The 26,518-nt window shown below is 38.2% G+C and overlaps 1 protein-coding gene across 1 annotated transcript; it reads left to right on the top strand.

Annotated features, from left to right (window-relative positions):
- Positions 1–469: 469 nt before the first annotated feature.
- Positions 470–26,518, top strand: LOC133749285 (arylacetamide deacetylase-like 2). Its single transcript, XM_062178494.1, has 5 exons — positions 470–607; positions 4,190–4,412; positions 8,727–8,796; positions 10,561–10,732; positions 25,916–26,518. Exons 1-5 carry the CDS (start codon positions 470–472, stop codon positions 26,516–26,518), a joined length of 1,206 nt encoding a protein of 401 aa, XP_062034478.1.

Genomic DNA, 26,518 nt, shown 5'->3' with positions numbered 1-26,518 from the left:
TTGAACTGGCGCCCATAAGGGATGCCAGCACTGCAGGTAGCGGCTTTACCTGCTATGCCCACCCCCCCCCCCCAAATTTCTACAAAATATTGTAACTAATCAATCATAAAATTTTACTTCATGGGTTAATCAGTGCTTTCATTTTATCTCTGGTTTAAGACTCAACAAAAATTATTTTGTGCTGATTATGGTATTGCATGGTGAAGAAACATGGTAGGAGGCTCTCACTGCATGCAGTAATACCTGCATGACCTGTTGAATGACAACATCTGCTTTACAAAGTCTGTCTATCTGAAAAACTAGTTAATACTGATGTTGCAATGTTTGAATTGAAAATTATCTCCATGTCGTGAAGATGATCATATTTCCTGACAGGGCCTCTCGTCTATGTTTGGTTTGCTGCTTATTATTCAGTGTTTATAGAAAACAAATAATCTCAGCACTGTGAAAAGCTGGAAAAAGGATTATTATGGGGTTGAAAACTCTCTGTTTGGGGATGTTTTTTGTTATCTTTGTCTCTCATATTTATACACCCCTACCGGCCAACATTGAAGAAAGCTGGAAAGTAATGGTCTTGGATACAATTGCTAAAACTTGTACATTCATGGTAAGATTAACACTTTTTTTTTTTTCTCCTGGAGATTGGGATACTTGATTAACCAAAAATCAATGCTTTTGACTTTAACAGTATTAATATTATCATTTTGGAAAAATCATTTGTTGTTCATTTTTCTAAAGTTAATCAAGTATCATAAATGAATAAAATTTGCTGAATGTGTATAAGAGACAGTGAGAAAAACTTTCTCGTTTTCAAGGAGTTTAATGTATAAATGTAAGGTCTGCATATATTGTAATATTCATTAAAGAAAGATATTGTTGAAGGGAAAAGCTTTAAGGCTTATTTGATAGCTTGACTTTGACTTGAATTTTCAGTGTCAATCTAAATAATTATCACATATTATGTAGATAATTGTTAAGGATGTTTACACCTCTTTGTTGTTAATTTAGGACTTTTACTATTTCAATGGCTTCCACTGTCCATCTTTAACACTATGTTGCTTAATTTTAGAGATTTTTTTTAACTTTGAATATGTACAGAGAATTATGACTTCATCAAAAGAAACTCCCCTGTAGTTAGAAACTAACATTCTTGAACGCTTAGGCTGTATATACATATATATGTCTATATATCCATCTCCCTAAATATACATGTACATATAACCCGCATTCCCCACTATGCTGTAGTTCTTTTTATTAATTTATAGAGGAGGAGAAGGAGATACAGGAAAGTACATGAAAGTGGAAAATAACAAGTATAATGGGAAGCCAGGACTGCTTTATTTAAAAACTCACACTCTTTCTACCAAACCAAGTTGTTCCCACAAAGAGTCTTTGATGACAGTAACAAGAGGCTAAAAGAAGGCAATAATAACCATAGATGATCAGAAAAGAGAGTGGAAACTGTGTTGTCAGAGGGAGAAGCTCTCTCACAATACTTTGAATGAGAGGCACTAGTTCAGTGAAACTACAGCCAACTCTGACTGATGTCTTCCAAGTCTACACCAAAGGCATTATGGGAAGCGGTTTAGTTTCATGAAATCCTTTTATTTTTGCTCTAGTCACTTCCAAATTGTCACTTTTTTCCATAACTGTGTCTCTCACTAATGCTCTTATTCCTCGATTTAATATAAGTGAAAGAATATGCAAGTAAACAAATATTAGGTCCACAGAAAACTGCTATGTTGTGTTCCTTGATTATTCATATGTATTTAAAGCTCAGAGGGAATGATATTGATAATATCATCTAAATTACAACATTATCAAAACATCCAACTCTAAAACTCTACCTTTACTTTCTTTGCTTCAAATAATGCTTACCCTTGTCTAGCTGTAATAAAATTGTATACTTCATGTATTTGATATTTTATATAGTTTTTTATTTTTAAAGAGATAATAAGAAAAAAACACATAATATTTAAAGATTATTTTAGTAAATGAAAACCTTTGATTGTTCTAGGGAAACAGTTTTATAATTGTCAGGACTAAATTTTCTGACTTGAGTTGTTATGCCAGTACAAATAATAATTTTTTTACATATGAAAGGGAAATGAAAATGAGAGTTCCTGGTAAAGAGTCTTGAAAAATACAGGCATTGCTATGAAGTCAGTCATATGTTATATTGGAAAGCAGAGTTGGTGGAAGAAATTATGTCTAACCATGGTAATTTTACTTAACACTTCATTGTTAATTTTTTACTTATTAAATGGAGACACTAATAATAAATACCTTACAGGATTCCTCTGAGAATGAAAGACCATATATGCTAGGAGTGCCTGGAAGAGCACAAACGAGTCTCTAAGCAGTTTTTATTTAGTTCTAAATTCTTAAGTATCTATTTAAAAATGAAAATGCTAGAAATGAGGAACAAGGCATTTCAAAAATCTATGTTTTAAATGTCAGTTCACCAAAAGAAAAATTCATTAAATTTAATTAGTTACCAAAAATTTGCTCTTAAGATAGTCTGCTAAATTATACTCAATTAGTATAATAATATTCAAGAATTTTTATTAGTGGAGAATACTTAGAATTTTGAATACCTAGCAAGTACCAGACAGTCCTCTCTGTCTAATGAAACTACTAATTTAAACTACATTGCTGCCAACTGAGGGATTTATTATTAGTAATAAAATTAATATTAATATTAATATTATCACTGCATAGATAAGGAAAGTGAGGTACAGAGAGAATTCACTAGTATGTGGTGATAAGGGGCTGGTCTAGGAACGTGGGTATAGGTTTGTCTTTCCCATTCACTGACTCTAACAGTTTCTCCATGTTTCTTACCATGAAAGTTTATTGATTAAATGTTCTGCAATATCATGTAAATACCTGAAATTCTTTTCAATAATTATAATGATAAAGGATATTCAACATTATGGACCATGTACGGTTTTTGTTTTGAGTGAAATGCCCAAGAATCTGACACAAAGGTCCTAGGAAACCTGGTCAGAAATATGAGCTTTCTTCAAATATAGGCTTTGAGACAGACACAGGCAAAAGAGACTGATATATCTGGAGTTTTTTTTTTTAATTTATTTATTTTACTTGAAAGTAATATTAAAAAAAGTCAAAGTTACACAGAGAGGAGAAGCAGAGAGAGACAGAGGTCTTCCATCCAATGGTTCACTCCCCAATTGGCCGCAACGGCCGGAGCTGCACTGATCCGAAGCCAGGAGCCAGGAGCTTCCTCCGGGTCTCACGTGTGGGTTCAGGGGCCCAAGGACTTGGGCCATCTTCCACTGCTTTCCCAGGCCACAACAGAGAGCTGGACAAGAAGTAGAGCAGCCGGGTTCCAAACCGGCGCCCATATGGGATGCCGGCATTTCAGGCCAGGTCGTTAACCCGCTCTTGCCACAGTGCCAGCCCCATATTTGCAGTTTAAAATCAGGAAACTTGGATCATTAATAGTGTGTTCACATGATGATACTTAAAATTTGGGGTTAAGTAAAATGAACTATAAAACATAACAGCAAAAATATTGGATATTTGTCAATAGAATTGTTTAATGAAGAAACAATCAATAGTCAAAAACATCTAGAAAAGATGATTTTTGATAAAGTATTTTTAAATTTATTTTTTTTATTTGAGAGGGAGAGTGTGAGGGAGGGGGGAAGGTAGGGTGTGAGGGGGAGAGAGAGAGAGGGATAGATCCCTGATGCTGGTGCATTGCCCAAGTGTCTGTAATGGCCAGACAGAGGCTGGGAGCCAGGCACTTAATGAAGGCCTCTTGAATGGGTGGCAGGGACTCACTGAGCTGCTGGAGCCACCATCTCTGCCTCCCAGGTTGAGCATTAACAGGAAGCTGGAATCTGAGCAGAATTGGGAGTTGCACTCAGGCACTTTTGACATGGGATGTCAGATCTCTTCACCACTAGGCCAAACCTCTGTCCCTAAGACGGTTTTTGAATTAGATAAATTTTAATCTTAAATAAATAAATAAATAAATATTTAAAATTTTCAAAGGCATCAAGGTTATATAATAAGAGCTTCAGGGATTTATTTGCAAATAAGATTTATAAACATTGTATTTTTTCCTGTATGTTTTTCTTCTGTTTACTTCCTCTTTTGCTTTCTCTTTATTTTAATGTTATTTAAAGATCCATGTGTTCAATTTTCTTTGTTTTTACAGGCCATATGTTTTGAAAATATAGGTATCATGAGATATGAAGAGTTTATTTCCATGATATTCCATCTGGATTATACTGAACCACAGTCAGATGAGTACGTCACAGTGACTGATACTACATTTGTTGACATCCCAGTACGTCTGTACGTGCCAAAGAGAAAGTCAGAAACCCCGAGACGAGCTGTAATCTATATTCATGGCGGTGCTTTCTGTTTTGGAAGCTTCAGTAAGTTCATTATATAAGGAAAAAGTATAACTCGTTGTGTTTTTAATACAGGAAATATTTTATATAAATATACATGCTTAAATATGCATACAGTATGTTCATGTGGACACATTTAAATATGATTATAAATATTAGAGTTCTATGGGAAACATAAGCATGCACATAAATATACTTTGACAGTATCATGAAGATTTTGAATACAGTTTTGTTTTGTTCAGCATTTTGTTCTCTGCTTTCATATTGAATAAGCATGCCCATCTATCAAAGGAAAATAAGGCATGAACAAGTCAATTACTAAAACATTTTTCTTTGTGGTCATAATATATTGAGAAATAGAGGCACTGAAGTGATAGAGATGTTTTAAAAATCAAATCAGAAATATACATTATTAGTTACTACAAAGGGAATTTTGCACTTACTAATAACAATAATATTAATGGTGGCTATTTAGAATGCAGTGGCTCGTCTTGACTCTAAGAGGAAAAAACAAAGTAGAGTCTCACAATAATAGACCCTTCCCGTGAAGTGTAGGGAGTCTACTTGCCTCCAGTGATGATTCTACAAGACATATGCTGCAAAATCAAAACAAAATAATTAATAAAATTATCCTTATAAAAACTTTGGAAAACTCAGTCATAGAGTGATGCTGACATATAGGCCACTGTTTTATCTAAGAAAATAATAAAAATAAACAAATAAGTGGAATTGAGGAAGGTCAGCAAATAAATGAGACTGAATAGAAGTCACTCTGTATTTCTCTAAGTCTCGTTTAGTTAAAAATAGCTTGATAATCTCATAAAGATATGGGTACTATAGCAAGCTGTACTTAAATATTAGTGTAGACTAGAGTAATGTGCAAAATGCCAAATTGGTTAGGCTGCAATTCTGGCTTTCTAGTTTTCTCCTACCCAGTTTTCTAACAGCTGACATGAAAAACAAATATAATCAGTTATAGAGCACATTTATGTCCCTTGCTTGGTTTGGTTTGTACAGTCCTGAAACAAATCAGAACCATGTTACACTTGCCAGGCTATTTTATCAGTTACCACTCAAAGTTCACAGAATAGGAAGGTAGAAAGCAATACAAGAACAATTACCAGGCAAAACAAGAATGCCAGGAGGAAATAGGGATGCTACCCTATCTCACATATATTTTATTTTTTATAGTCCTCAAAGCAAAAAACAAAATAAAACAAAACAACAAACAAACCCAAATAACAAGAAAATGTAAAAGTAGATAGATTCTAAGACTGAAATAAGAAATTCAACTCTTTGTTACAAAAAGACATTCTACTACACGAAGAGCATCTTAAAACACCCTACAACAAGCTATTAATTTTTATGATAATCCTCATAAGTGCAAGCTAACAAATTGACACAAAGACATGTGGTTAGTGAAAGCAGTTCTAGGCATAGATAATGTGATGCAGTAAAGATAAAGACCCTCTTTGGGGCATGCAATTGAAAGGTGAATTTTATAATATCTAGAGAAGTATGTGTTCTGCTGTGTTCTGTATATCCTTGAGTAAATCCTCTTTAAAAGAGTTTTCCTTTTGAACAACTCTGAAGGAAACCGAGAAAGTGAATTCTATAGCACATACTGTGATAAAGAAGGGGAGATAGTCATCTCCTGCCTATAGGGTCTAAAGCCCTAAGACAGAGACTCACAAATTTTAGAAGCTCAGAAAGAGCTGGTAGGGATAGTTATGCAGATCAAGAATTTTTGATTCAGTAAATCAATGGGGGAGCCAGAGAATTTGCATTTCAAATTAATTTCCAGTTGTTGCTGGTCAGAGCACTGCTATGTAACCAATGTCTTGCTATGTTTGGCTCAGCAATCCTGCTGGTTAATTGCTCTCCATATTCTATCCTCCCCTATAGTTTAAAAAGAAAAGAATGACGTGCTGTCTGTACTTACTCTTCATCAATATCTTAAATATCCTCTGCCCCCCTTGCCTGGTTCTGACTCTTGGAACTCTACTCTTATCCTTCATTGTGCAATTACCCTCATGATATTGCCATGCAGTTCTCTCTACTCTGATACTGTTCTTGAGTTTTGAATCAAATATATACAACCAATTTGATATGTATGTCTAGATGGACCACAGACCACAAACCACTCGAGTTTAAATATGACCAAATACAGTTTATCTTATGTCCAAACAGTCTTAGGAAATGAAAACACCATTTATCAAAACCAACATATCACTCTCCTGAATGTTCTTCGTGACAATTGTTTATTGTTCTTCACTGCTTCTTAGTGCCTGCACTCAATTAGCATATCTCGTTTATTTTCCTTCCTAACAGTTTAGTACTTCATCTTGCACAGACATCTTTTCTTGATGTCTCCACTGCCTCCCTGTTCAACTTTGCTCCATCTGCTACCTTCAACGGTACTGAGTTACTTTTAGTTCCCTAAAGACTTCATGCATTGTCCGTTCTCCCTGCAACTGTACTTATTTTAGGACATCTTTCATATTTTACCCCCAGAAGATGACTCACTTATTACCTTCAGATAAAATCTTTGTTTTTTCTCATGTGTATGTCTGTGTGTCTGTGGGTGTGAGATCTCTGGTTTGCAATTTTCAACTTATCTTTTTTTCTTTTTTGTTCCAGGCTTTCTGTTTCTTCCTTCTTTTTTTTTTTTTTTTAAAGACAGAGAGAGAAGTCTTCCATCTGCTGGTTCACTCCCCAGATGGCTGCATGGCCAGAGCTATGCCGATCCGAAGCCAGGAGCCAGGAGCTTCTTCCGGGTCTCCCTCGCGGGTACAGGTCCCAAGGACTTGGGCCATCCTCCACTGCTATCCCAGGCCATAGCAGAGAGTTTGATTGGAAGGGGAGCAGCCAGGACTAGAACCGGCACCCATATGGGATGCCAGCACTTCAGGCCAGGGTGTTAACCCACTGTGCCACAGCGCCAGCCCGTAAAATTTCTTTTAAAATTAAGAAATCTAGGAAAATTTGGTTTTGGTAGTTTTTAAAATATAATTCCTTGGTTCTGGTTTTATCAGCATTTATCCTAATATCTTCTTGTTTCTAACTTGTTCCTACACATACTACACATTCAATGAATGGGCATGGAATGAAGGAAAAACATGACCATAGATTACATCAGCAAATACTGTGTGAGTTGGTGCACTTTGAGATAAGAATAAAACACAAAAAATTCTTGATTTGATTTTAGTTATAAGATAATTTAAAAATAATTTGGATGTAAAAATAAAGACACATGTAATCATTGAAATAAAATCACTGAGGGGCTTTACAAATGAAGGTCAAAGGGCCGGAACTGTGGTGCACTTGGTTAAGCACCAACTTGGGACAGCTGCATCACACATCAAAATGCTTATTTGATTACCGGCTACTCTGCGCTTCCAATCTAGCTCTCTCTAGTTTGCCTAGGAAGCAATAAACAATGGCTGAAGTAGCTGAGTCCCTGTTACCCACATGGGAGACCAGGATGGAGTTCCTGCTCCTAGCTTTGACTCTGCTCAGTCCTGGCTCTTGCAGCCATCTGAGGTAGTGACCAGTGGATGGAAAATCTCTTTCTCTCTCTCTGTCACTCCTGCAAGTAAATAAATAAATCTTTAAAAATTAAATGTAAAAGACAGAGTGCTTTTACATCTTGCACATTTTGGTCTTTATCTGTGTATTGCCCTTTCCCCCCCCAAATTATCAACTCAACATTTAATGGAAACGTTCTTTTTCTTTTTTTTTTTTCACAGATTTATTTACTTATTTAAAAGGCAGTTACAGAGAAAAGGAGAAACAGAGAAAGATCTTCCATCTGTTGGTTTAGTTCCCAAGTGGCCATAACTGACAAAGCTGGGCTAACCTGAAAACAGGAGCCAGGAGCTTCTTCTGAGTCTCCCACGTGGGTGCAGGGGCCCAAGCACTTGGGCCATCTTCTACTGCATTCCCAGGTCACAGCAGAGAGCTGGATTGGAAGAGGAACAGACGGGATTAGAACCGGCAACAATATTGGATGCCGGCACTGCAGGCAGGGGCACTGGAGAAGTGTTGTTGTGTACAGAGAGCTGATGGCAATGAAAAATTAAAATGAGCTGAGTCTAATTTTTCTCCCTTAAATACTCATTGGCAAAGTCATCTTTCTCCTCTGGAGAGAGTGACTGACAATACTAGGGTGCACAGACCATGTGATGTTGATTCTAGTCCCCCTCATTGAATCAAGAGTGTGAAATAGAGATCCCTGTGCAGTGCTTACAGAGAAAACATTTCTTTCTCTATTTATAATTATAATTGAAGGTTTTTTTATTTGAAAGTATTATTTTGACTTTTGTTTTTTCATTTCAGAGCAGACAGCTCTCGACTTCCTAAACAGATGGACGGCAAAGACACTAGATGCTGTCGTCGTAGGAGTAGAGTAAGAGAATGTTTTTCTTTGGCAACTTTACCATCATCCAATAGAGGTTTTATTTTAAATCAAGTCAGATATACTTCAAATATGATTTTTAAAAATTCATTTGTTTCCTCATTACCATTGTGACATAGACTGCTCCTTGGAAGGGTCCAATAACCAATTATTCTCCCAGAAATGTGGGAATCTCCGTTATACCCAAAAGAGTTTTCTTGGAATAACTACTGCTCTAACTACATAAAATTCAAATGCTATAAGTCTCTAGTTGTATAGCACCTGGACAACAGAAAGTAAATTAATCATTATGCATTTGGGATATCAAGTCATATTTTGGCTGGTAAGAAAATGCTTAACTTAAGAATAATTCTTGTTTGGAATGATGTTGGTGATAAAGATTAGGACTCGCTGAGAATATTAAGCCATGCTTAGGAAAAGTGATTTTATACTTGGATTTGTCTAGAATATACCAGAGTGTCTTAGGCTGGAACAGTAATTTCATATCCATACTAGTATACTTTGGATTTTTGAGATCTAGGATAAATTAGGATATCTGCCATCCTCTGGAAGAATATTTTCTTCTACATTTTTCTACTCCATAAAAATAATAATAATTACAAAAAGATTACAGATTTCTGATACAAATTTTTTTGTAAGATTTAGTGATTTTGGTTTTATTTATTTATGTATTTTTTAGCTTGGAAGTTATAGAAGGTTAAAAGAGTTAAGATTTAATCACTTAAATAAAATGTTTGCTTTTATATTCATTATACTTGTATCAGAAGGGCACCTAAAAGAACTTCACTCTTTCATCATTATCACCATTGTATATTTTAATTTTACCTGTTTTAATATAGTGATACAATTTTTCCTGCCTTACATAGTATCCTTACAAATTTTGTTGATATTTATTCCTAAAATACCTTAAATACAGTGCATTTCAAGTAATGCACACCAACATATCTAATGTTCCAGATATATCTAAATATGTTTTACATTTTATTTAGCACTTTCTAGATACAATTTATCATGGAATTCTAATAACTCTATAGCCAATATTTAATATCAAGTATAAATATTAATAGATTTTATCACCCTGAAGAAAATAATACTTCAGTTCTGAGAATAGGCTAACAGAGTACAATTCTGGCTTTACTGACCCACATATATTAGGGAAATATCCATTAAAAATAATTGGATATAACTTGCCTTAAAAATTCATTGAACAGAAACCGGCAAAATCCCTAGGCTATCTTAGTATTCATTGCATTTCAATATTTTAATTTAGATTTCAGTTATTCATGATGAAGTGTATGTGTTGCCGTCTTGTAGAATTTTTATCTAAATGTCTTTGAAATATAGTACATTTGGCTAGAATATACACTGAGATCTGTTGCTTTTAAGCAAATTCATGATACTTTTTTAAACAATGGCTTTCCAAAATGTTTGGATCACCTGTTATACTGAGAACATGATGTAAGTTATAGAACATCTCCAATCCAAAATATGCTTGGCCTAAATTTTTGCTTACAATACCCAGGGAGATCATACCATTCGCTTGAATCTGCTTACACAACACCATTCATGGACTTCAGGTACAAGACTGAAAAACATGTTTCACTTTCAATTCAATATTTTAATCAAGTAATATTAGTAGAAAATTCATACTTTATTTTAAAGCGATTGAACAATAAGTGTTAAATTGCATTTATTTGGTCACTGAGCACCGTTTGAACAGATGCAAACCTAATGTTTCATTGTTCTTTTTTGAAGCTATAGACTAGCTCCTCAACACCACTTTCCAGCACAGTTTGAAGACTGCCTAACTGTAGTCAAGTATTTTCTTCAGGATAAAATTCTTACAAAATATAGAGTGGATCCTACCCGAATCTGTATTTCAGGAGACAGTTCTGGAGGTGCGTTAACAGCAGCAGTGACTCAAAAGGTACATTATTTTTGTGTTCAGCATAGGAGGTAGAGGTTGAGGCTCATTTCTCATTTCCACACAGACAGCTAGTGCTTATGGCGCCAGTTGTTAAAGACCATCCTTTCCCATTGAATTACCATGGTACTTGAGTAGAAATTCTATTGACCATAATCTTTTTCTGAATGTTCCTTTTCCATTTTACCTATATGATTATCTTATGCCAATACTATGCTGAATTCAACTTTTTTTAACTTATTTATTTTTATTAGTATAGAGAGAACAGATTTCATGTATTTCGTAAGTACAACTCTAAGAAGGTAACTCTACTCCCCTCTCTCCCATTCTACCTTCCTCAATCTCCTGCCGTTCTTCCTTTATTTTTTCTTTAATATTTTCAAAGATACTTCAGTCCACTCTATAATCAAAGGCTTAATTCACCATTAACCATAATATTCAACAAGTTAAAAAATGGGAAGACCATGGTTCCACAGGAATATAAACAAGGGATAAAAACAATGATCATATCACAAGATGTTGTTTTATAATTTTTAAATAACCTATATTAGCTATCACATATCAGAGAAAACATGATATTTGAATTTTTGGATTGAGAGGCTAATTTCACTAAATATAATGGTTTCCGGTTGCATCCATTTTGTTTCAAAAGAAAGGATTCCACTCCTTTTTATGGATGAGTAGTATTCCATAGGGTGTATATTTATCACATTTTCTTTATCCAGTCATCCGTCAATGGACAACTGGGTTGATTTCATATCTTAGCTATTGTGAACTGAGCTAAAAAAAAACATGGGCGTACAAATAACTCTTTCATATACTGATTTTATTTCATTTGGGTAAATTCCCAGGAGTGGGATGGCTGGGTCATATTGTGGATCTACTTTTAGATTTCTGAGGAATCTTGATACTGTCTTTGGTAATGGTTGTACTAGTTTACATTCACACCAATAGTGCATTAGCATACCCTTTTCCATGCATCCTTATCAGTATTTATTGTTTTGGTTTTTGGATGATGGCCATTTTAACTGTGGTGAGGTGAAACATTGTGGTTTTTATTTTCACTTCCCTGATGACTAGTGATCCTGAGCAATTTTTTATGTCTGTTGGTAAGAATGTAAAAGATCTCTATAATGAAAATTACAAAACATTAAAGAAATAAATAGAAAACACACACAATAATGGAAAAATCTTCCATGTTCATGGATTATAAGAATGGATGTCATCAAAATGTTGACACTATTTTATCCATGCAAAATGTCCATACAAAATGATTTAAAGATTCAATGTGATCCCAATCAAAATATCGAGGATATTCTGCTCAGATTTAGAAAAAGTGATGCTAAAATTCATGAGAGACCCTTAACAGATGAAGCAACCTAAAAACAAAGACAAAGCTGGAGGCATCATAATACCAAATTTCAAGATATTTCACAAGGCAGTTATAATCAAAATATTCTGGAAGTGGCATAAAAATTGATATGTAGACCATTGGAACAGAATAGAAACCCCAGAAATTAATCCACTCAACTACAACCAACTAATTGTTTGACAGACAAGCTAAAATCAGTCCCTAGAGAAAGGGCAATGTCTTCAACAAATGGCACTGGGAAAATTTTATCTATGCATGCAGAAGTATGAAATAAAACCCATACCTTACACAGTATGCAAAAATCAACTCAAAATGGATCCAAGAATTAAAGATGTAAATCTACAACCTGATATCATCAAATCACTAGAAAAGAACATTGGGTATACTCTGCAAGACATTGGCATAGGCAAAGACTTCTTGGAAAAAACCCCAGAAGAACAGTCAATAAAAACAAAAATAGTCAAATAAGATTATGTTAAGCTAAGATTATTCTGCTCTGTAAAGGAAACACTCAGCAAAGTCATAACTGACAGAATAGGAGAAAATATTTGCAAACTATGTGATGGATAAAGCACTCTGGCCTCAAAATCAGCCCTTAAGGCACTCAAATCTGGCTAAAAAGCTCATGAGAGTTCCTCGGGCATGGAAAGCCAAGACACTGTGGCAAATAAAAATGACCTAAATGAAAGATCTCTGTGAGATCCCAGAGGAAAGAATGGGCCGTCAAAGAAGGAGGTATCTTTCTTTGAAGGGAGGAGAGAACTTCCACTTTGACTATGGCCTTGTCTGAATAAGGTTGGAGTTTGTGAACTCAAGAGGCTTCCATCGCCTTGGCAGCTCAGGATAAGAGCCTCAGGTGATAACTAACGTCATAAATAAGAGTGTCAATTAAATCAACAATGGGAGTCACTGTACACTTGCTCCCCATGTAGGATCTCTGTCCTTAATGTGTTGTACTATGCAAATTAATGGTAAAACTACTACGCAAACAGTACTCTACACTTTGTGTGTCTGTGTGAGTGCAGTCTGTTGAAATCTTTACTTAGTATATACCAAGTTGAACTTCTGTCTATAAAGATAATTGAAAATGAAAAAAAATTAATAATCCAAGTCCTATAAAGAGCTCAAAAAATTGAACAATAACAAAACCAATCCAGTTAAGATATGGGCAAAAGAGGGGCTGGCTCTGTGGTGCAATGGTTTAAAGTCCTGGCCTGCAGTGTCAGATCCCATATGGGTACCTGTTTGAGTCCCGGCTGCTCCACTTCTGATCCAGCTCCCTGCTAATGTGCCTGGGAAAGCAGAGGAAGATGGCCCAAGTCTTTGGGCTCATAAGCCACATGGGAGACCCAGAAAAAGCTCCTGGCTCCTACCTTCAGATCGGCTCAGCTCTGGTCATTGCAGCCATTTGGTGAGCAAACCAGTAGGCAGAAACCACCCCCACCCCCGTGTGTGTGTGTGTGTGTGTGTCTACCTCACTCTGTAACTCTGTCAAATAAATAAAAATAAGTCTTTAAAAATTAAAGAAATGAACAAACATTTTTCAAATGATGAAATTCAAATGGACTACAGACACATGAAAAACCACTCAGGGTAACACGTTCCACTGTATTTTTTATTTGACATTGAAATCTTCATTTCTAATATTTCAGTTTGAATTCTCTTCACAATATCAGTCTCATGGAAGATTTTTTTCTTTGATGTTATGTGTGGATTTCTTTTTTTAAGATTATTTATTTGAAAGTCTGAGTTACACAGAGAGAAGGAGAGGCAGAGAGAGAGGTCTTCCATCTGCTGATTCACTCCCCAGATGGCCACAACAGCCAGAGCTGTGCCGATCCAAAACCAGGAGCCAAGAGCTTCTTCTGGGTCTTCCACGTGGATTCAGGGGTCCAAGGACTTGGGCCATCTTCTACTGCTTTCCCAGGCCATAGCAGAAAGCTGGCCTGGAAGTGGAGCAGCTAGGACATGAACCGGTGCCCATATGGGATGCTGGCACTGAAGGCGGCAGCTTTACCCGCTACACTACAGCACTAGCCCCATATGGATTTCTTTAACTCAGGAATTTGCTTCTCATTGCTTCTGAGTAATCCTGTTATTAATCTTTTGAATTCCTTTTCAGGCATTTCATCCGTCTCTTTGTCTTCGCATTCTAATATTGTATTGTTGCTGTGTTCCTTTGTGGGAGTCATAATGTCTTCCTTATTCTTGTTTCTTGAGTTTCTGTGTTTATTTTTAGGCATTTGTGGAAGTACTTTCTGTTTTTCTCCTCCAGTGGCTTTTTTTTCTTTGAACTATGCCTCTGTGACATAGTTTAGTGTCTGCTGTTTCAATGAGTACTGAGAGGCATGTGCTGGGTGTGGCCAGGGAGCTCCAGAGTGCTCCAGAGTGGGGTGAGTATCCAGGCTGGTACCCAAGTTGCATGTGGTAGGTCACCTCTATTGTCAGCAGGGAAGAAGATATGATCTCCTCTGTTGATATAATCACACCCTCACCTCCTCTCTTCCAAGGTGATCAATGCCCTGGGTTAGCCCACAGTGGATGCAACACTCACCCGTGCTGCCACATGAAAGATATTTACAGTCCTTGTGTGAATGTGGATCCTCCCACAATGACCCAGCTCAGACAGAGAGCTCTGAATGTGTGGACCTGTACATAGTGGTTGCCCAGTGACCTACCTATACCCTATGCCCTATGATCCAATCACAGAGTTCCCACAGTCTCAACACATAAAACTACCACAATGACAGGGTGGAGAGGCACCCCACTAGCCCATCCCATCCTCTGAGAGGCAGAGACATTCCCAGAGCCAGCTGCCTGTGTATGCTCTGCCTTGGCAATTTGAGCCCTGGAGCCTGTGATATGTTGAGAAGCAGAGGGCACCTCACAATCCTACATGAGTGCCCACCCCCAGTGAATCCTCCCAGCCTGACTCTCAGTGTGGAACACCAATTTTCCCCTCTGGTAAAATCCCTGGGTCACACACATGTACCTGACCTGCTGCAGCTACTACTGGTGTCAAGATGGCACCTTAGCCCCACCAGTTGCTGGGTGCACGCACATGAACATCCATGGCCACTACTGATGTCAAAGTGGTGCCCTCTCACAGCCAGTCCCCAGATGCCATTTTGGGGGGGATGAGGAGAAAAAAACATGCCCTTTTTTTGCTGAGTTAGGTGGAACCTGTCCTCATAAGGGTTCCAGGCTGGACTCAAAGACGGAATACTCCACTAGGCAAGCTCTCCAGCTACATTGCCAGTGGCATGGGCTACTTCAGTCTGCTCTCACTTTGCTTTACAAAGGTGGCACTTCCTCTGGCCAGTTGCTGCATATCCAGACCTTCCACGCTGATCCATGGCATTTCTCTTCCCTCTGTAGAATTTCCACGCAGATTTCTCTCCAGCTCTCCCCTGGGAATGCACTCTCTTCACTTTTTAGTTATTGTTTCCCCTAGCCTAAAGCAGTATGTCCTTTCCCTGTTCCATCATCCTGCAATCCCAGAGTAGGATCACAGCATAAGTAATGAAGCTAGACTTTTTAGGAACTTCATCAGTTTTTCTACTATGGTACCTTTTGGGTTGCAATCTAGATTTTCATGTTGCATCTAGTTGTCATATCTCACTAGTCTCCTTTAATTTGTGACAGTCTGCTTGTATTTCATTACCTTTCACGGCCTTAATACTTTTTAAGAATGCTGTTTATTTTCTGATATTTGCTCATTATATCAACTTTCTCCACTTTTTAAAAAGAGAAGTGTGATGAAGCTAGTATTCTTCATTCTTTTTTTGGAGGGGGGAAGCTGCTCTGTTCTTTAAGTAATATGACTCAAAGTCTCCCTCTGTGGAAGGAGAAGCCGCGGCCGCCCCCTACCTGGGTCCCAGCCCCTCAGATCACTGCCTGGCTTTCTAGAGCCCACCTGGCTGGCAGGGCCCCTGTGCCTTGCCCAGCCACCCCACTTCTATGAATAAGGGGAGGAGCTGATGTGCCCTGGGGCTGTGGCTGCCGCTTGTCTCTGCGGCCTGGAGCCAACTCATCTCCTGCTCTACAGCCGCGTGGCACCTCCACTGTGGCCCAAGGAACCCCTCACCTCCTCAGCAAGACCCCACTGGGAGCCCTGTTGGGGACAACACATCTACCTGTACTGGAACCCCAGCCTGGTTCCCCACCCAAGGCCCCTGGTCCTGCACAAGCTGACAGGCGAGGGAGGGGAGAGACAGGGGGCAAAGCTCCATCCCCCATTCCTTCCTTCCTTTGGACAAAATCCTAGGGCTGAGGTTTTTTTTTTTTTTTTTTTTTTTTTGGACAGAGTTATAGACAGTAAGAGAGAGAGAGACAGAAAGTTCTTCCTTCTGTTGGTTCACTCCCCAAATGGCCACCATGGCCTGCGCTGCGCCAATCTGAAGCCAGGAGCCAGGTGCTTCTTCCTGGTCTCCCATGCAGTTGCAGGGGCCCACGCACTTGGGCCATCCTCCACTGCCCTCCCGGGCCACAGCAGAGAGCTGGCCTGGAAGAGGAGCAACCGGGACTAGAACCTGGCACCCATATGGGATGCTGGTGCCACAGGCGGATGATTAACCAAGTGAGCCATGGCGCTGGCCAGGGCTGAGGTTTTAAGCCAGAGCTGGAGGGCAAAGGTTGTGACCTCACCAGCCACCTCTGAGGTTATGGAACCCAGGAGCAGAAGCTGGAACCCCCAAGGCGAGCACAGGTCCCATGGGCCTTGGGGTCACTGGGAGGGCAGCAGTGACCAGCCTCTCGAGAGAGGGGCAAGTGTCTGTGTGTGCATGACAGGTCCAGAGGTCAGATCCAGATCTCCCGAGGTGCACCATTGCCCCCTCAGGGCCTCTAGACCCCTGGGCTGCCTCCCCAAGGGCTCACTAAACCACAGGCCAAAGTGCCCCCTCCCCTCACCTACCACGCGTGTTCTCATGCCCTCCTAGGGCTTGGGAGAGGGGCTAGAGAGGGGGGTCCAATGTACATATTTATGACCCCTTCTTCATAGCCCCCCAGATCTTTCATACATTTTTGCAGGGGTGCCACTCTCAACGATCCCCTTCCTGGTTAAATAAATCATCAGACGGGTGCTGTGAAGAAAAAAAAAGCAAAATATCAGTCCAGATACCTCTCCATCTGTCAGTTTTTAAATTTACTTCCTCTGAAGTATTAAAAAAATACTAAATTAGAGCACTTAGAAATTTATAGTTCACACATACATATATGTATATGTACACATATTCACATTTATATACATATGCACATATAGTTATATCCATGTATAAACACAGTTATATGAATATCTACTCATATATATGAACATGTACACACATATACATATACATGTACATGTACCTATATCTATCTATCTATCTATCTATGAGGCTTCAAAAACTTTGTGGAAAATAGAATTAAAAGGTAAGTTTATTTTGGGCAAAAAAACTTTTAAACCCATGCTTACCAGGGGTATTTCAAAAGTTCATGAAAAATGTATAATAAAAAGAAAACTAAGTATGAATTAAAAAAAAACTTTTGGACTAAAATAAGCTACTCTTTTAATACCATTTTTCTATTGGATTTTTTTTGTTAATCAATTTATTTTTTAGGGAATAGAAATTTCATATGTAAACCTTTAGGAATATACTTATTCTTCCCACAATACCCACCCACCCACCCAGCCTTACACCCTTTCTCCTCCCTCTCCCCTTCCCAGTCCCATTCTCCATAAAGATTCATTTTCAATTAAGTGTACACAGAAGACCAACTCTATACTAAAAGTAAAGATGTCAACAATTTGTGTGTGCACACACACACACAGAACTAGTCTTACAGTTAACTCTCATAATACAACTCATTGAGGACAGAGGTCCCAAGTGACTTACGTGGAGAGTTAGTGCACAGTGACTCCTATTGTTAACACAGTGACTCCATTGTGGGGCCAGCGCCGTGGATCACTTGGTTAATCCTCCGCCTGTGGTGCTGGATCCCACATTGGTGCTGGGTTCTAATCCCGGTTGCTCCTCTTCCAGGCCAGCTCTCTGCTGTGGCCCGGGAGGGCAGTGGAGAATGGCCCAAGTGCTTGGGCTCCTGCACCACATGGGAGACCAGGAAGAAGCACCTGGCTCCTGGCTTCGGATCAGCACAGTGCACCGGCCATAGTAGCTATTTGGCGGGGTGAACCAATGGAAGGAAGACCTTTCTCTCTGTCTCTCTCTCTCTCACTGTCTATAACTCTACCTGTCAAACAAATAAAAATAAATAAATAAATAAAACACAGTGACTTCTATTGTTAATTTAACAACTAACACTCTTATTTATGAGCACCCGAGGCTCTTGACATGAGCTTCCTAGGCTATAGAAGGCTTTTGAATCCACAAATGCTGTCATTATTTAGACAAGGCCATATGCAAAGTGGAAGTTCTCTCCTCCCTTTAGAGAAAAGTACATCCTTCTTTGGTGGCCACTTCTTTCAGTTGGGGTCTCACAGAGATCCTTCATGTAGAATTTTTTTTTTTTTTTTTTTTTTTTTTTTTTTTTTTTGCCACAGTGTCTTGGGTTTCCATGCCTGAAATGCTCTCACAGGCTTTTCAACCAGACCAGGTAGACTTAAGGGCTGATTCTGAGGTCAGAGTGTTATTTAAAGCAATTGTCATTCTATGAGTCTACTTCCCATGTTGGAACATTCTCTCCTTTTTAATTCTATCTGTTATTATTGCCAGACACTTGATCCTTTTTATATGATCACTTTAACACTTAATCCTATCTATTTATATATTAACATTAATAATATGATGACTTTAACACTTAAGATGGCATTTTTACCACCAAGCTTACTGAGATTTGGGTCCCATGACAAGGTTTTAAACTGTATCATTAGAAGTAACTCCATAGGAATTAATGCAAAACTATAAAACTTTACAGTTATAAAATTCCTCCTCCCTCTCTTATTCCCATTCTTATTTTTTACTGAGATCAATCCTCAATTCACTTTATACACATGTGATTAACTCTATGCTAAGTAAAGAGTTCAACATAGTATGAAGAAAAAAATAAAAAAAAAAAAAGAAAGAAACTGTTCCTCGACAGTGAAGACAAGGGCAGCTCAAGTCATCCCTTCTCAAAGTGTCAATTTCACTTCTACAGATTTTGTTTTAGGTGCTCTATTAGTTATTACAGATCAGGGAGAACATATGGTATTTGTCCTTTTGGGTTGGGGTATTTCACTAAGTATGATGTTTTCCAGATTCATTCGTTTTGTTGCAAATGACTGGGTTTCATTTTAACTACTGTGTAGTATTCACAGTGTACATATCCCATAATTTCTTTATCCAGTCTTCCTCAGTTGATAGGCATTTAGGTTGATTCTGTGTCTTAGCTATTGTGAACTGAGCTGCAATAATCATGGGGGTTCAGAAAACTCTTTAATTCACTGATTTCATTTCCCTCGGGTAAATTCACAGTTGTGGGATGCTGGCACTTCAGGCCAGGACGTTAACCCACTGTGCCATAGCACTGGCCCCTCTCATGCACATTTTAAAATCCCTTTTTAAATGTTTTATTGTGGAGAGTGACTACAGTGTGTTGTGGTGAAGATCTTTTCTGGTCATGGCTATAAGGAGTTTAATGTGCTTTCTGTACTTGAATGTCTCTTCCTTTCTCCAAATTATGGAAGTTTTCTGTTATTATTTCACTAAAAAGGCCTTGTTACCCTTTCTGTCTTTCTGTGCCTTCAGGAACTTTTAGAATCAGTATGTTGCATTGTTTGATAGTATCTTGCAGATTCCTAACAGTGATTTTATTTTTCTAATTTCCTCTTTTTGTTTTTGGATTGACTGTATAATTTCCAGTGTTTTGTCTTCTAAGTTGAATATTCTTTCTTCTGCTTTACAGATTCTGTTGTTAAGGCTTTCCATTGCATTTTTTTTATTTGTTATATTGAATTCTTCATTTCATTTTGCTTTTTCTTTAAGATATCAATTTTGTGGGAGAAATTTTCTTTCATGTCATCTACATATTTCAGTAGTTCTTGCATTTGCTTCTGATTACTTCTATGTAATCTTATGATCATTTTTTTAGTTCAATTTCTGGCATTTATTCAGTCTCATCATCTTCACATTCTAGTATTGAAGTGTTGTGTTCGTTTGGGGATGTCATGTTGTGTCCCTTATTCTATTCTTGTTTCTTATTTCAGCATTTTTTAGAGATACTTGTTGGTTTCTTCCTTTTTTCCTGTGGTGGCTTTTATCTTTGTACAATGCCTCCTCTGTGGCTAAGTGGAGTGTCTGCTTTCAGTGAATATCTAGAGGCATGTCATGGGTGTGGTCAAGGAGCTCTATTCAGTTCTCCAGGGTGAAGGGCGTGTCTAATGTGACACACCCAGGTTTGGTGTGGTAAATATCCTCTTTTGTTTTTAATCGGAAGGGAAATTTATTTCGTTCAGCTGAGCTCCTCTCCTCTAAGGAGACCAGTGCCTGAGTGCTAGCCCCAGTGCCTATAATATTCATCTGCTCTGCCCCAAGGAACACACAAAGAATCTGTGCAGTCCTCAGTGTAAGCTCAAATTCCCCAGCAATGTTCCTTACCAGTTAACCAAGAAGCCCTGAGCATGTGGAGTCTCCCACAGTGATTACCCACAGTCCTAGCCACACTATGATACTTCCCACACAGCCTCAGTTTTATTCACAGTCCTAGCACACAAGTTTCCCACAGTCACATGGACCCAGAATTCTGTTAGTTCTCCCCAGCAGAGTCAGGAGTCTCCACTCTGCTGGTTGCTGAGCATGATGCAAGCTGGCACAGCTATTACATATGTCCAAAATGGTACCCCCCTCTATTGGCTTGTTACAGGATGCTGTTGTAAGGTGATTGGAGAGAGAAAAACATATCCCTCCTTTTTTTTCTCCTCTAGATTGGCCAGTACACTATCCTCCATGGGGCTCCAAGGCGCATTCCTGCTAGGCTCTTCCTGCAGCTTTATCACCAGTGGCATGGGCTACTGTAGTCCGGTCTTAACTCACTTTCTAATGCTGGTGCATACGTTCTCAGCTGCTGGGGTCCTTTATTGGCTTTTTGAAGTGTTTTCATATATAGTAATCAGTAACATCACACACACACACACACACAAACCCTATTGTAGATTCCAAGCTGCTATGATAGCAAAGCCTCACCTTTGATTCTGCACCAAAGGTCACCCCTTAATCCAACTTGATCCACCTTAATTCCCTTTGGTTTTAGAGTTCTATGTACATTTTCTAAAAATAAAGAAGAATTTCATTATCAAAAAGAAAGTTTGAAACTATTGACTGATTGATTCCTGAGTTATCTTGCAGCCTGAACTAATTTGCTGTATCTTAAAATAACATTGTTTATTTGAAAGATCTTATGGAGTTGGGTGGTCTGGTAGTAAGGAAGGTTAAAATTGAAGAGTTCCCTGCTTTGCGATTATTATACTAATTGCTGTAACATGTTGCAGAGCAAGCTGACCTTAAATGTTATCTGGAACTGGTTTTGCAAGTGTAGATTCTGAAAAATATTTAGCAATTACTCAGCAGTAATCAAGCAACATCTTGACACGCCTGCATATTTGATGTATTTGCTTCTCTTTGTAAAGAAGCTTAATTTAAATAATTATATAGCCATAAAGAATTATGAAGATGGAAAGACCTACTTTATAGCTTTCCAACAGGTTAATCGTAAATATTAACACAGGCATCAGAAACAGAAGCGAGTCTCAGTAAAATCTGTAGTGAATTGTTCTCTTGAAGAATTAAAATTAACCTTCATTCTAGTCCCTTAACAAAGTATACAGGAACATAGCATCTATTTACACAGTATGTTCTGTCTGTTCAAAGGGATTGTTGCTGCTGGTAATAGTGCATCAGAACTCAATGTACTTAAATAATATTTACAAAGATGATTTCTTTTACCCTTTCGTATTTATCTATATGATCATACTTTAAGATATGTATCCTTTTTTATTATTTTATTTTATTTTATTTTGAAAGGCAGAGTGGACAGTGAGAGAGAGAGAGACAGAGAGAAAGGTCTTCCTTTGCCATTGGTTCACCCTCCAATGGCCGCCGCGGCTGGTGCGTTGCGGCTGGTGCACCGCACTGATCTGAAGGCAGGAGCCAGGTGCTTATCCTGGTCTCCCATAGGGTGCAGGGCCGGAGCACTTGGGCCATCCTCCACTGCACTCCCGGGCCAAAGCATAGAGCTGGCCTGGAAGAAGAGGGGCAACCGGGACAGAATCCGGCGCCCTGACCGGGACTAGAACCTGGTGTGCCGGTGCCGCTAGGCGGAGGATTAGCCTGTTGAGCTGATATGTATTCTTCTTGAACTGCAAAACTTTCTATTTTTAGTATAGGTGCTGCTGAAGTGAGAACAGACTGCAAAACTTTCTACCTGAGTCATATTTTGATCCAAAACTCTTTTTCCTTTCACTAGGTTTATCTGAGTCATCAGAAACAACTTTTACTCTATGATGAATATAAAGCTTTCGTTTATAGTCTCATAATGTTACAATTGATTGGCAATATATTACAGATTTAATGCTTAAAAACCGTGATGTCAGTAAAACTTCACTGCTGATAGATCAATAGTTTGTGGACTCTAAAAAGACACATGGGTTGTTTTGTCTTTTATACCATTCTCTGCCCTTTCTTATGTCTGCAGTTATGATTTATATGTTGAAGACTATGAAATCTGAAACTTCCTCTGAGAAAACTGTCCTGATCTCTGAATTCAGATACCCAAATTGATTTCTTTCCTTGGTGTTCTGTATAAGCCAGATGCTTTTCCAAGCAAATCTATTCTCTTTTTTCTGTATGTTACTGGGAACAATTTATACATTACTATAGCATACTAGTTATCCTGTTATTTGTTGCATATGCATGTCCCCAACTAGACTCTAAGTGTTTTGGAATCTGATATATATGGATATAGGTCATAGTCACTGATACATATATACCATGCTTTTAAACCCTGACAGCACATCTATATTCCTCCTTCCCTCATCCATCAAAATATCTCAGGGTTTGAATTCCTTGCCCTTCTTCAATTTCTGTTTTCTGATTAGCAACTTTCTTTAACCTGGTCCATCATATAACAACACAATCCCACAGATTATTCTTAATGTGAATCTATGGAACACATTTAAAGACATTGTCCCTGCACTCCTCTGGAACCAGTAGTAAATGATTACTCATCTGTGGATTCAGATGTATTTAGTTTGTTTGTCCAAGTAGGGTGTGGGTGGGTTCATCTGGTCCTCTCCCTGTTTACATAGTCACTGTTTGTTTCTCTCCATGGTTCCTGGTCCAAGGAAATAAGAAAAGTCTGCAGATGACCCCTTATTGTGAATACTTAATGGGGCCTGAGCCATATTCCTGGCCACAGGTTACTAAGATGCTTGTCCAAACACCATCTCTGCATCCTCAAACAAAACTGGAGCTGAACCAATATTTCCTGTGTTATGCTTGCTGGCTTATTCACAGGCTTTGTCTAAAACCTTCTAGTGGGATAGCAATCACAACTGTTATAATGCTAGATGTCTGGGTTGAAAATAACAGATATACCAAGTTTGGTGAAAAAAAAAAATCATCCAGAGCGGGTAAAGCCGCTGCCTGCAGTGCCAGCATCCTGTAGAGGCACTGGTTCGAGTCCTAGATGCCCCACGTCTTATCTAGCTCTCTGTTATGGCCTGGGAAAACAGTGGAGGATGGCCCAAGTCCTTGGGCCCCTGCACTCATGTGGGAGACCTGGAAGAAGCTCCTGACTACTGGCTTTGGCTTTGGATAGTGCAGCTCTGGCTATTGCAGTCATCTGGGGAGTGAACCAGTGGACGGAAGACAAATTCTCTCTCTCTCTCTCTTCCTCTCCCTTTTTAAAATGTTGCCTTTCAAATAAATAAATAAATCTTTAAAAATTATCCACAAATGTTACTTTGCATATATCCATCTTTCTCTGGATGATAAGTGGTGCATCAATTGGTGTGGATGTGCAGGACTTTGGGGAAACACACATCCAAGCCAAGGGGCTTAATGGTAGGATCCCATCCCGTGTCAACCAGTGACTGCATTGAGAAGGGTGGTGGTTGATGAGTCTCAATATAGGGACTTCAATATAACCCCTTGACATGAGGAACTTACCAATGTAAAGGCAAGTTTTATGCCCTAGTGGTGGTCACGGGGCATTTGGAAAGAATTTACCAACACATTGGACTGAATGAAGTGAGCTTTATACAAAGCATAGGTATCCACCGCAGAGAATTCCTCTGAATAGGTTTTGAATAGTTCAGTTATACATTGATGTAGGCCTCTCCATGGAGGGAATAGTCATGAAAAATTTCTTCTTTGACTTTTACCAACTTTCTTTCAAGCAGTCATCTCTCCCAACTCAAGACACCTGTGAAGACTGTTTATGAACAGAGAAACTGATGTAAGAGTGAAAATGTGCTGGCCCACTTCACTCCAAGATTTTGTTTTATTAATTTCAAAAATTTTGTCCACTTACTCCAAAGATCTGCATTTAGCAAGAAGCTAGAGTCAGGAGCTGGATCTGGGACATAGGCTTCTTAACCACTCTATTTGAATCTGTAGCTGGTTCTTCAAGTTATAGGCCATACCACTGATACTATGGACATCAAGAGAGTAGTTTATTGACACTATGAAAAAAAAATTGTTCTGTTGTCCATATGTTTATACTAAAATTTGGGACAAATCCATGAAAAACTCTTATGCCATTTTTGAAGAATGTAGAATGGAGCACATGTTTAGTCTAGTGGTTAAGATGCTGCTGTGGTTTAGAGACCCATTCTCTTATCCTGAGGTTTTCACTTGGAACAGCAGTGGGTGTTTTCCGTTGTTCAGATGACATTGCTGCAGGTGCAGCCTCTCGTGGAGACAATAGCTCCTATAAGATTAATTCAAAGTTTTCTCTTGCAGTCTGCAGGGCCATAGATGGGGCTTCAACATACTCTGAATCTCTGCCAAGGTATAGGGGTTCCTTGCAAAATAATCTATATGTTTTTCCCACATATCAAACTTCGTGAACCTCAACATATTTTTTTCATAATTTTCTCCTTTTGTTTTCCAAACACTCCACCATTCTCTCAGAAAGTAAGTCACCTAATGCTTGGCATTTCCCTCCACTTTTGTCCATGTGTTTTGCATCTGTATAATGTTTCATGAATTTATGGTATGATGTTGTGAATCATGTGTTTTGCATCTGTATAATGTTTCGTGAATTTATGGTATGATGTTGTGAATGTTTGCCTAATAATCAAATATATTATTTTAAAATTGCCCCACATTTAAAAAAAATGCTTCAAGATTTTAAATATTTTCATATTGGCAAAAAGTTAAAATTATTATTTTGTTATTTTTTAAAATAAACATTAAAATAATACTAGTTAAGTGTTATGTTTATTTCATTTACTTTGGTTAGCTTCAGTCAGAAAGAATTTTTACAAACTTTAATATGAACATACTATCAATTTCCCCTAGAATCCATTTAGGATCAGGTTATTTCCACTGTGTTTCTCTCTCCTCTTTTACTTTTTCTCTCTGTTTCTGTGTTTTTCTATCTCTCCCATTCTCTTTCTCTTTCTTTCTCACTCACTCTATCATTATTTAAAAACTTTAGTGTTGAAAAAAGCATGAGTTTTTCATGCCAATGAAAAATATTATAAATATTGTGAAAATAATTATGGTTTATCATTGCCAATTCATGTAGAATGGCTTATCTCATGTTTAAAATTAGATTTCTCCTCCTGGTTGTAGAAATCTTTGCCTTACAATGTATTATTATTTGTATTTTAGGTACAGAATGATCCTGAAATAGAACATAAAATCAAAGCACATGCTTTACTTTACCCTGCCTTACAGGCAATTGATTCTTACTTGCCATCTCACCGAGAAAATGAGCATGGTGTAATTCTGACACGAGAAATGGCCATAAAGCTGGTCAGTTTGTATTTCACCAGGGATCAAACACTTCCCGAGGCAATGAGAAGAAACCAATATATGCCACTGGAATCAAGACATCTGTTTAAGTTTGTTAACTGGAGTACTCTTCTTCCTGTGAACTATAAGAAGGACTACATTTATACTGAGCCAATTCTTGGAAGAGCTAGCTTTTCATTGCCAGCACTTATGGATGACAGAGCATCACCCTTGTTGGCCAATGATTCCCAGTTACAGAAGTTGCCACTAACCTATATCCTTACTTGTCAACATGATCTCATAAGAGATGATGGACTTATGTATGTTTCAAGACTTCGAAATGTTGGAGTTCAAGTTGCTCATGACCATATGGAGAATGGATTCCATGGAGCTTTATCATATATGACATCACCATTTTATTTACATCTAGGTCGTAGGATAAGAGACAAGTACATTGATTGGTTGGATAAAAACTTATAA

Source organism: Lepus europaeus, chromosome 2 (genome assembly GCF_033115175.1).
Source record: "Lepus europaeus isolate LE1 chromosome 2, mLepTim1.pri, whole genome shotgun sequence".
Lineage (NCBI taxonomy): Eukaryota > Metazoa > Chordata > Mammalia > Lagomorpha > Leporidae > Lepus > Lepus europaeus.
This window is presented reverse-complemented; position numbering and strand designations above follow the sequence as displayed.